Source organism: Sapajus apella, unplaced genomic scaffold (assembly GCF_009761245.1).
Source record: "Sapajus apella isolate SASKATOON/1434 unplaced genomic scaffold, GSC_monkey_1.0 scaffold108, whole genome shotgun sequence".
Lineage (NCBI taxonomy): Eukaryota > Metazoa > Chordata > Mammalia > Primates > Cebidae > Sapajus > Sapajus apella.
The window spans coordinates 4,938,026-4,950,529 of NW_022437048.1; the positions used below are offsets into that span (position 1 = coordinate 4,938,026).

The following is a 12,504-nucleotide window of genomic DNA, read 5'->3' on the forward strand; positions in this document are numbered from 1 at the left end:
CTCTCACTTCTTTCACTATTTCTGAAGATGGAAATTATTTTGTGAGTGAAAATATTGAAACTGGAACCTCTTTAGTGGCTTCATTATGATTATACTCACCTCAGTTAAGGCTCATTTTATTTTCCCAGTAAATTTATAAACTCTGAAGATACATGCAGGCTTTTTCTAAACAGGAATTCTAGTATTCATAGAAGACACTACTTATCTAACAGTTGATTATTTTAAAATCGCACTTGGCATTTCTTCTGATGGATCTCAAGATATTCTCCACACAAGGAAAGTCTCAATGTGGACGTCACTGTGACACTGGCATTTTCAAAGTCTGCTTCTAAGGACTCTTCCTAGTCAAGTATCCCTGAAAAATCATAGGCGTGCCAAATGACCTTCCTGGGGTTTTACTCGGAAATCTTCTTCCTTTATTAGCAGTTTTCACCTTTTCACTTAAATGTAAGGAATATACTCTGAAACACATATCAATAGATATAAATTTAATACTTTCTTTGAAAAAGACAAAATGTTTCCATTAGTGTAATAGATACTCCAACAATGGAAGAAACTACCATTCAGAATAAATAAAACTTATCTATAGAATCTGATTCTCTGTCCTTAAGTCAGATAATGTCTTCAATGACAGTGATCATTTGGTCAAAAAGGAGTATACTATTATGTATTCTCTAGAGCACATAACTCCAGTTTCACCCTCAAGACAGCTACAATTCTTGTAGTTCCCGGATTTTTACCATATGCTTTCTTCTCTTTGATGGATGACACACACTCAATCTAAAGTGTTCTTTTGAAGGGCAGTGTTTTAGAAAACATAGATAATATTAATAGCATTTCCTTTAGAGGGGGAACAATTATGCTGCAATCAGTGTGATCCTTCCTCACAGCTATACTAGTGGAAGCAGAGTTGGTGTGATCACATAAGTAACTCTTGAAATTAAAGACTATTAGGTAAATTAATATCAATGAAGATGATATAATTATTTCAACTGACATATCTAATTGGAGATGAAATGCTCATAAAACTATATATTTTATAGCTTATTCTGACTCTCTTTATCATAACAAATACTTAGTCTCACAAGATGTCTTCTAGCAAATATACAGTAACCTCTCCATCTTCTTTTTTCCTTTTTGTACCCAAAAACCCTCCCCCAAAGTAGGTACCAAGTCTTCTGTTTATAGCATATATTCTGAATTAAGTTTTATAAGCATTAGATGAAGGGGGACAAAAATAGAAGTTAAGAAAATCCTCCCACTAAGTAAGCTTACTCAGAGAATGACTTTACCCTGTGGCTTTCTTTACTGGCACAGGAACTGATGGCATTTCTGTTTAGAAACATATTTTTGCAAATAGTGATGATATATCTGCAACCAGGCTAATTGTCTAGAGAGAAAGCTGAAAACTTTGAGGTTGAGATCATATTTAATAAAGAATAATTCTTTGTCCTTGGGATCGAACTTACTATTCAGGCTGATGCTGCTGCCCTTTCTCAGATTTAGTTGTGTCTGAGTATGAAAATTCAATTTCTTCTAACAACACTGGAAAAAGACTCATTGTAGCATTAACACTAGACTGCAATCTGCTTTCATCTAATTAAATAAGCTAAACCTTAAGGTTGATAACAGGAAGTCCCACATTTTCAGTAAATAATGTTTCGATGACGATGTTTGATATAATTAACATTATTATTTAGAAAACTCCCTCTGAAATTAAAAATATAGTTCTTAAAACTAATGCAGTTATCCACATCTTGATTCTTATTTCTGTGTGAATTTTGACACATAATACTAACTTTCTGCCAGTGATAACCCTTCCTGCATTTTGGAGTTAAAATAACAGCCAATATAGAAAAACATTCCTAAAACAATTTTAACATACAAAACTTTAGACTCTCACTGTTACTCAAGTAAATTCAAGAAGAAGTAGGAAATGCAATGAAGAAGAAAACAGTAAAGACCCTAACAGGCCAATAACTATTTGTTACTATCTCTACTGAAAATGTGGGACTTCCTGTTATGAAGAATGGAATTAACTGAATTCCCTGCTACCTAATTATCTTCTGTAGCTACACTTACTGCCAACAACACCATTAGTTTTTTTAGATACCAATTTTTTTTAATACCATGAATCTTAAGGGAAAATGGCATTACCTCAAAAAGACTTTGTTACTTATTTGGAAGACAGACGACTTTAAGCTGATGCTGATAAACTTGCGGCTTCCAGAGTTTTTCTTACTAATACTAAACCCACAAGATACCTGGCAGTCTCTGCTATGCCTATTTCAAGTGACCCTACCTCCATATCAGGAGACATTTTCCTTATAATCTGCAACATGGTAAATCTTAAGTTCCATGAAATTGAAATGCTTGGCTGTGAATTTGATTCCATAATCAGAGTGGACTCTACTGTCTTTTCATCCAACATCAATACTCCTGCAATCAGATGACCAATCACAACACAGAAACAACCTCCAAGGAGAGCCAGTGCCATTGCCTCCATAGCTGATGCAACAATCACCATGATGACCCAAGCTTTAATCACTCTGATGAACACTGCTCTCCTGCCTACAGACACCACCAAGCCCAGAAGCAAGACCTCGGAGAGTGCACAGTGCCCTTTCACCCCATGGCTGAAGATGGTTTGCCTAAAATTTATTCTCATCCTCCAACAGAAAGCAGTAAAACACCAACTGCAGCAACTATTTTCTTTGGGGCTGACAACGTTATTCCCAAATCAGAAACAACTATTACTTCAGAAGGAGACCACGTCACTTCAGTAAATGAGTATATGCTAGAAAGTGATTTTTCAACAACTACAGGCAACAAACTTACACCTACAAAGGAAAAACTCAAATCAGAAGACAATATGGGGACCCACTTTCTTAAGTCAACAACTCACCTAGAGAAAGAAATTACCTCTCTGACTGGCACTACGAACTCCATAGAAAGAGACTCTATTACTGAAAATTTCATGCCAGTGAAAATTGGGAATATTTCATCACCAGTTGCTACCGTTTCTTTAATCGATTTTTCCACTGACATAGCAAAAGAAGATATCTTCTTGGCTACCATTGACACAGGAGATGCAGAGATCTCAATAATATCTGAAGCCTCTGGCACACTAAAGGACAGCAGTGCCGGTGTTGCTGACACTCCTGCCTTTCCACATAAAAAGGATGAAGTTGATATAAACAATTATAATTCCCCCATCAAATCCAATGTCACTGCTGAAGAGGCTCTCCAGATCACTGATTCCATTATTCCTGAGCCTGAAATCCTTTCTGCTCCTGAAAAAAACTTCACTACTATTCCAGACATAACTACCCTTAAAGAAGAGAAAATAACTAAAATTGGCTTAAGTGTTTCAGAAGATGACACCAGTGCTGTGGCTGCATTAACTGAATCTGATGAAGAAAAGTTTATCACTGTGTTTGAACTCACTACCTCTGCTGAAAAAGACAGAGATAACCAGGAAGATACCCTGCTAACTGATGAAGAATCTACCGAGGGAGCCAATATTTGGATGGAAAGAGATACTGCAAATGAAGCAGAGACCCATTCTGTTTTGCTTACTGCTGTTGAATCCAGATATGACTTTGTTGTCCCTGCATCAATAGCTACAAACACAGTGAAAGAATCATCTACAGATTTGTCTGAAACTGATAGAACAGAGACTGTACCTAAAATCACTGAGCCATTTTCTGAAACTACCTCTGTATCAGACACCCCAAACTATGAGGAAGACAACTCCACAACTGGAACGGGGATATTTGAACTACTGAAAGAAGATCCAGATGAGTTCATGATTTGAAAGTAGCAAGAGGGATACCAAGTAGAACTGTGCAATAACCCAGCAAGTTAGGCTTAACATCGAAGAAACTTTTCCAACAAGCAAAACCCTGTAGAAATGAAAAAATGTGGGCATTGAAGGCAAGTATTCAACTTAATAAATGCAGATGCTTAGGACTACAGCTCATCCAACAAATTTAAGGCAGCTTAAAAAGAGAAGCAGTGTGATAGTCCCCCTAGTATCACAAAGTTTCCGTAGTCTAACAATTACTTAATGTAAAAGTTTTCAGCCTAGCCTTCAGAGAGTATGAAGACAGAGCAATGTAAAAGCTCACTTCCTACAACATTTAGTGATGCATATCATTTAGTTAATAGTTAATTTTATATTTTAGTGAGAATTAAGGATATGAGGAGAATCAAATTAACATCTCTAAAACATCACCATAGCACTAAAAAGTTCTCCCAAATTGCTTGTTCTAAATAATTTTCTCATTAGTATTTCACCAATGATTTTCTTCTATTTGAAAAATTTTTAATCCTTGCTCATATAAGAATTAAAACACTTCAGTAATTGTTTAGCACCTACATGTAAGATACATAAGATTTGTGATAGGGTTCTTGGCACATGTTAGATACAAACTAAAGCAAAATGATATTTTACAAATATGCATATTTGTCAGAAAAATGTTCTATAAACATATATATCAATTTAATTATCTTTCTGTTAAAATATGTGTTCCAAATTTTTGTTCATGTTTTCCAGGTCATAATCACTGAATATCACACTCTTCTTATGATTCTTGTTAGCAATTCAAGGACATAAATCTTCATTCTTTTCTGGTGCAGACTACTTAAAAGGGTCTGTTCTCACTTTGCTGATGTTCTTCAATAAATCTTTTGGCAAGCAACTAATTTACTATGCGTAGGTGTGTTTGATATTCTAGTACAGACTTCTCGAATTAGAAAAAATAAAGAGAAATGAAGATGCATTGTTTGTTTAAGGAATAACATAACTCTAATCATCAGAAGTAGAATTATTCTATAGAGATTCATCATTGTATTACATTAAAAAAATGAAATAAAAACAATGCCAAAACACCGAGTGAATGAAAGACATTATGTATGGGGGGCTTGCATAGGAATTTGCACCATTAGATAAACTATAGACTAGAATAATCATGATAGTGTATTAAAACTCAGAAACAAATTATTATACAAAAATTAATTATACAGTGAAGTGGACTTCAAAAACGTAGGATATAATAGTTACTCTTACTTGAGCAATCAGTATTTGGGAAAAAATAAGTTGGAATAATAAATTTTTAAACTATGTTTAAGACCATACTTTAAAATAAATTCTACATGGACTAAAGACTTTAATGTAAAAAATAAACCTATACAAAAACTTAGGAGAAAATATAGCTGTATTTCTATCCAAATGAACCTGAGAAATCTAAGCACATTGAAAAGGTGTTAAAAATATCAATAGGTTTGACATAATGAATAGTTAAAATTCTGAAACAAAGAAAATCAATATAAAATTAAAAAGTAAATAATTTCATTTTACATAGTAGTGACAAAAATTAGTATCATTTTCCTTTAAAACTTTCTACAAAGAATTTTAAATGAGCAGTAGAAATAAACATAATTCATGAAACACAAATTGTCAATGAACATGTGAAAAATATTTAATATACATATTCAAAATATTGAAATAAAACTATTACACATCAGTTTTAGCCATTTGAGGATAGACAGTGATTACTGTCCATATTCCTTGTTGACCCATTTTCCAAAGTTTCTCCAAATTTCTCCAACCTTTCTGGAAGGCTGGAAGTCAATTTGGCAATACATGTAGCAAGCATTTTAAAAATTTGAAGCTTTTGGCCCAGTTATTTTACATATTTTAGCACTGAGAATTTTCCTAAGAGTCAGAAATTATGAAAGTTCTAACAGTTACTGAGCTCTGACCACTGGTCACACACAGTTGTGTTTATATTTAGAATAACATTTGATCCTCATGGTACCTTAGAATGAGAAATATTATTATTCTCATGTTAGTGATAAAGAAACAGTCAGAAAAGCTATTCAACATGCACCAAGCTTCATAGTTAATATGTAGCAAAGAACACTTCAAACCCAGGCAGAGCCCATGTTCTTTTAATCACTATAGTGTATGGGCTATCAGATTTAAATACAATAATTTTGGCACTCTTAAACTGAATAATGTGATTTTATATGTACATAAAGGAGAAACACTTAAACAATCTACAATTGTAGTTACATGTAATTAATTACACTTCCGTATATCCATATGAAGCCATAATCCACATCTTTTAAAATAGTTCTTAGGAAGAATATTTAATCAAATGGAGGGTATTTTCATAAAACTCTAACCAAATTTACATAGTGGTATGTATGCAATATACACATACATACACACACATGCAGAATGTCTAGATTATATATATCACAATATATAGTCTCTAAGAAGGACTACAGATGAGTTTGTTTCATTCTCTGTGCTTCTTTGCATTTCTAAATCTCTGCAATCATCCAGAATTTAAGGTGTACACAGGAGAGGATGAGTGTTTGTCAACTCCATTAACTAGGAAACCTGGAAGCCAAGCTAGATCTCTCACTCTTACTTCCTTCCTATATTTAATTAAAATATTGGCTGGGCATGGTGGCTCATGCCTGTAATCCCAGAACTTTGGGAGGCCGAGGCGGACAGATCACAAGGTCAAGAGATCGAGACCATCTGGCCAACATGGTAAAACCCCGTCTCTACTAAAAATACAAAAATTAGCTGGGCATAGTGGTGCGCACCTGTAGTCCCAGCTACTCGGGAGGCTGAGGCAGGAGAATTGCTTGAACTGGGGAGGTGGAGGTTGCAGTGAACCGAGATCACGCCACTGTACTCCAGCCTGATGCCTGGTGATGGAGCGAGACTCTGTCTCAAAAAAAAAAAAAAAAAAAAATTAGCTAGTATTTTCAGTGTTTCCTGTGTCAGACACTATTTTATTTTTCATTCATAAGGCATGTGTATGCATCTACTATGTTCCAAGCACTATGAAAGTGTTTTGAGACACTGTAGTGAATCAAATGACATTATCCCTGCCTTCACGGAAATTAATCAACCATAAAAGACAAATTTTAGACAAACAATCTCAAATAATCACACAGAAAGAAATGACTAAGTGCAAAATGTGATGAGTGTTTCAAAATAAAAACAGAAGATTATAATTGCAGATTTTTCACACATTTAAAGACCAAGAAAATGTCTCTGAGGAAGGGATATTTAAACTAAAATACTGAAAAATGTGGAGAGAGGAGGAAACAACATCTCCAAATTCTTGAGGCTAGATTTTTCAAGGATATGAACAAGCATGGTATCAGCTGGAAAATAAGATGAAACTGGAAAGGCAGGCAAGAGACAAATCATATGGTACTTGTTAAACATCCTAGATTTTAACTGTTTGGAAGCTATTAAAGGTTTTAATCACTTTATCCTCAAAACAATTTTAGTACTGAGAGTGCTGGCTAGGCAAAAAGCAACATTATTTTATACACTCCAACTATACATCTTTCAAAGATTTTGTTTAGAAAAATAGCTTGGTAGTCCCCTTTGCATGTAGGAGATGAGGCTCTGAGCCATAAACTGAACTGGAACAATTAAACAATTAAAAAGATAATGTGCTCTACGACAGAAGATAACAGGAATTTGGGGCTAGGGCTTAGAAAAAACAAGAAGAACAGCACATCAGCAACTGGTTAAAGTCTAGAACGATGAGTGACCAGTAAGATTTCTGGTGGTCAATGAATATTTTTCCAAAAAAGAGTGCCTAATTATCCATTTTACTTTGTGCCATTTCAAAGCAAAGTTTCACCTTGTCCTGAAATTTGATCAAATGTCTGTAAGACAAAAGGTCTTAAATATGCAGTTCTTGAAAAAATAAAGAAATGTAGGAGGCAAAGAAGGTCAATCAGGTAAGATGAGTAATTAGAGAATAAATATGAGACAGAGTCTTTCTTCCCAAATATTCTAAATAGTGATGACCTGAGAAAGGAGTGATGGAAGTACAGTGAGTAGATATTATAGTAGTCACATTTCACAGATAACCAAAGTGAAACAGAAAAGTCATTTGCCCCAGGCAACAATGCTAGTAAATAAGAAAGCTCAGCTCCACAGACACGTGTGGCTCCATAACAAGTTCAAATCACTCTGCTTTGTGTGAACTGTTGAATAAATGAATCATACCATCTCTTTATCATAACCCTCCCCCTTGATCCATTTCCATTGCCACTGCCTTGGGTAAGCCTAAAAGCTGTCTTGTAGCTGGTCATCTCTCCTATGGTCTGGTATTTCACCAGTTAATTAAGCCCCACATCACTCAGCTCTAAAGCTTTTTGCTTACTCCCTGCTCCCACATGCCTTTCCACAGTCATGAAGTATAACCACATAAACCAGTCAGAGCAAAGAGGGCAAGAGGAATTGCTTTGGGGAGGTTCTGGGAAATAAGTTTCCGAAGGAAACTTCTGTTTAAAGACATTTAGGGCCATGAGCTGCTACAGCCACCTTGGGATGACAAGGAGGCAGGTTGCTCAAGAATAAGTGAATGCTGAGGAAACTAGACACAAGAAATATAAATATGAAATTGTGGTAGTTCAGTCAGGGTGGTGGCAAAAATATCAAGGGAAAAATATTAGAGATAGTATAGGAAATAGTCACAAAACCCCCTTGGAAGGCCAGGCAGTTTACATAGCTTCAGGAAAGAATGGGTGGAAAGCGGCTAGTTCTTTTATCTTGAGGCTTGAAGCAAAGGAGTTTATCTAAATGTTGTGTTGTCCTAAGACCCACCTTTTCCCATCCTCAGTTGACTGCCTCCTACTCAGGAGGTTGGCAAAAGTTTATTACCCACAAATGGTGTTTGTTTAGGCCTCGAACTTGGCCTTTAATTTTTACCCTCTGGTGGCGTTGAATCAAAGCCTTTGTTATTTAATGTGTAGTGAATAAAGGCCAGCATGTCAGAGCCAGAGGCCATTAACTCCTTCGGGTGAATGGCCTGGACACCCCAGCCCACTCTTTCACTGTATTCTGTGTCTGAGTGAATTTATTCATGCATCTTGGGGTCCGAGGGTGCCTGTTATATCCCAACATGACATAATAAAAGAACGTGAGACTAGTTACATCATGTAGCAATCCTAACTAGTCTGCTTGTTTACCTGAGACAATGTGTTTTCTAATTAAACAAGTTTGGGTTCTGTTTTCTGTTATTTGAAACCAATGTACCTTAAAAACCAAGACTCCAAGTTATTTCAAGTCTCTGTGCCTTTTTTAAACATTTTTTTTTTTGGTAGAGAAAGGGTCTTGCTATCTTGCCTGGACTGGTCTCAAACTACTGGCTTCAAGCAACTCTCCTGCCACAGCCTCCCAAAGTGCTGAGATTACAGTGTCTGCTGTACTCCCAGTGCCACAGCCTCATAGGGTAAATATCATCTTTCATATTCACCTCATGAGCTACCATCTTTAACCACTTCTTGGTATGATTACCTGTTGTGTATCCCCCTATGTACATTCTTTAATCACACTATCTTTAATATTTTATTGTATTTACTTGATAAAAGATACTTCTATGTCACAAGATAATCCTACCCATAGTCCCCTCTGACACAGATAAGTCCATCCAAAGTTCCCTCTGTCCCAGTGTAACTCCTGTTTATTATCTCCACTATCCCCTTTCCCCACAAATACCCCTACCGTGGGGCATAACACTCTCCTCCAGGTCACAGGAAGTTTCTGACCACAAAAAGGGAGAGAGAGAAGCCAATTTCAATAGGCAAAGACTTCTGATCATAAAGAAAGAATGTTCTTCTCAGGAGATTCCCAAAGTACCGGTTCAAGTTGTTAACCTAGCTCTATGTGAGGATGCATTAAAGAACGTTAGTAACTTCAAGGTACCAAGAACAGTGGGAAATTAAACCAGTGTGTTTGTAGTATATGTGCTTCTACTCATTCAACCTATTGCAAATTGGTAGTAAACAAAGAATACATTAATTACAATTTCAGTATATGGCCTTTATTTTCTTTACAAAACTACTGGTATGTTGTTTTGCTTTCCTCACATATATTTCAAACACAGCAGAAGGCTGACTTAAAATAGGCATCTCCCTTCCTCAGATTACTCCTCTTCTAATATTCTCCATCTCAGCAAAAGGCACTATCTTCACAGTTGTCCAAGAAAGAAACGGGGGACTCAGTCTTCACTTCCCACCCTCTTATTCTCCATACCTAACAAATACAAAGTTTTTACCTTGGCATTCTAAATAGTGCTTTAGAATCCATTTGCCTTCCTTCCCATGGCCATTTCTTTATCCAAATCTCTATCAAGAAAGAGTGGCATTTTATTATACAAATTGATCATATCACTTCCACCTCCTAATTCAAAAAATTATCCAATGACTTTCCACCAACTTTAGAATGAAGTCCAAAATCTTTATGATATTTGTTGGAATTCACACAGGGTGGCTGGCAAAATACTAGGGAAATATTGGGAAGGTTATAGATTATAGCCTCAAACCTTTTGGAAGTCCTAAAGATTTCATTGGGACAGGCTGGAGGCAGCAGGATCATTTACATAAGATTAGGTAAAAGATAGAGACAATAAGAGGCCTTCCCAGTTAAGTCTGTTTACCCTCACATTCCTTTGTCTCTAACTGTTTACTCATATAAACTTTGGGCTGGATGGCCCTCCCAGGAGGCGATCAAAGGGGAATTACCAGTTAATGGTGTTTACTATGGGCCCCAGAACCTAAAGCTTGTATCATTTGTAAAACCACTCTTTTAACCATGTTAGTTTTCCACAAGCATGTTGACCTAGAACCTCTGTTATGAAATCTTTACTGAATAAACGTGAGGATGGGACAGGGTGTCTTGATTGACTGGCTGCTGCTCTCTGCAGGTGTCTCACAGTGAAATTTCATGTGGTCTTTTTTACAACCAACATCCTAGATTATAATTCTCTGCTAAGATTGGAGTAACATTTAAAGTCTGATAATGGGAATGGTTGTTATTCCACTTCTATCCTTAACATGGTTCTATTAAAATCCAATTTAAGTAAAACAGTAACCTCTGAAGCTACAACTAGCCCATGAATTGGTAAGGAGCACTTAAAAGTCTTCCATATAGCTTTGGTCCTCAGTAAAAAAGAATTTCCTAATTAACTACTAAGTTGCAAAACCTGTTTTCTATCTTAAAAGGCAGCACTACTAGCACAAGCTTTATTTACCCTTAATTTTGTAAATTTAGATGATAAATTTCAGTCAGCTATAAAAGAAGGCCCACAAATTAGCTGAAAAAGCAATAAAAAGCTAAGCATGTAAAACCACACATTACCCTTTAAAGGAAAACATTAAACCAAATTAAATAATATTCATTGAATTAAGAAGTAAAAATGTTGTATCCATTCTCAGAAAGTGAAGAAATATATATGTAAGTGTAGTGAAAACATATCATGAAAGACTGATGAAAGATAGTCTTTGCCCAGCTAGTAAGTCACTGTTTTCAGAACAGTTTGCCAGTTTAAAGACCATAAACTTGGTAAGCCTAAAAACTCAATTGCAAGATTTAGGCTATTCTGCCTGTGACTTTAAGCACAAAGTTAAAGTATATAATTTAGGTCTCTGCTCCCAAAGATGGTTTCAGATTTCCTCTTAAAACTTCATGTTACTGAAGAGGAAGACCCAGGCTTCTCAGATCAACTTCCCCTTTGACTATCATGCTGCATTTCAATAGAAGAAAAGGTTGACTGACTGGCGCCTGCAGTTTTACCTTCCTATAGGTGACAGGCTAGGCCTTGGGGAAACTCTCCAGAAGGCACTATTTTTACTTAAAACAAGATCAAACCAGAAACCTTTTCACATGTGAGTCCTAAAACTGTAAACCGGAACCCTTTCATATGTGATTCCTGAAACTGTAAACCAAAACCTTTTCACATGTGAGTCCTAAAACTATGAACCTAAGATTCTTCTACGTGTAACATCTAAAGTATAAGCCTATATAAAGGCAGAACCTTCCTTTGTTAGATGAGCTGGGTTTTTGACAAATTACTGCCTGGTCTCCCGGCGGAATAAACTCCTCCCTCCTTTATTCGGTGTTCGAGAGATCCGTTTCCCACGGCCGCTCCTGCTACATTTTTGGTGTGTTGGCCAGGAAGTGAGTCTTGGATAGCAGACGGTGGGAAAAAGTCTCTTAGGTGGTTTGCCTAGCCCTGTGGAGCATCCCTGCAGGGGGACTCCTACTCACTGGGGTGACACATCCTGAGAGAGCTCCTGCGCAGGTATTTGCCTGGTGGAAAAGCCTTGCCAGAGCAGAGCAGGGAGGCCCTGCAGTGCGGATCCACCCAGTGGCTGAACACCGAGGAGGAATTAGTATTTGGAGAAGTCTGGACAACTGAATTTGGTAAGATTGAACCCAGGAAAGTAGCCCACCCCATTCTGGGTGGAAGCGTGGCCTGATCACCCACGGGTGCCAGATCGGCACTTTTGAAGGCAGCTCTTTCTGTAACTAACCTTGGAAGCTTTTTGCTTATGGTTTCAAATTGGAAAGAGAGCAATTTGTTGTGTGTCTGTGTGTGTAGATGTATCCAAGCGGACTCATCAGTCATAAAAGGTATCAGGCCCATTAGGAAGGGCCTCATGCATTGAGCA

At 36.7% G+C, this 12,504-nt stretch overlaps 1 protein-coding gene across 1 annotated transcript; it reads left to right on the plus strand.

Moving 5' to 3' along the window:
- The first annotated feature begins 2,410 nt into the window (after positions 1-2,410).
- CABS1 (calcium binding protein, spermatid associated 1) lies at positions 2,411-4,096 on the plus strand. The gene has a single exon (XM_032259330.1). It carries the CDS (start codon positions 2,633-2,635, stop codon positions 3,815-3,817), a length of 1,185 nt encoding a protein of 394 aa, XP_032115221.1. The 5' UTR covers positions 2,411-2,632; the 3' UTR covers positions 3,818-4,096.
- The last annotated feature ends 8,408 nt before the right edge of the window (positions 4,097-12,504 follow it).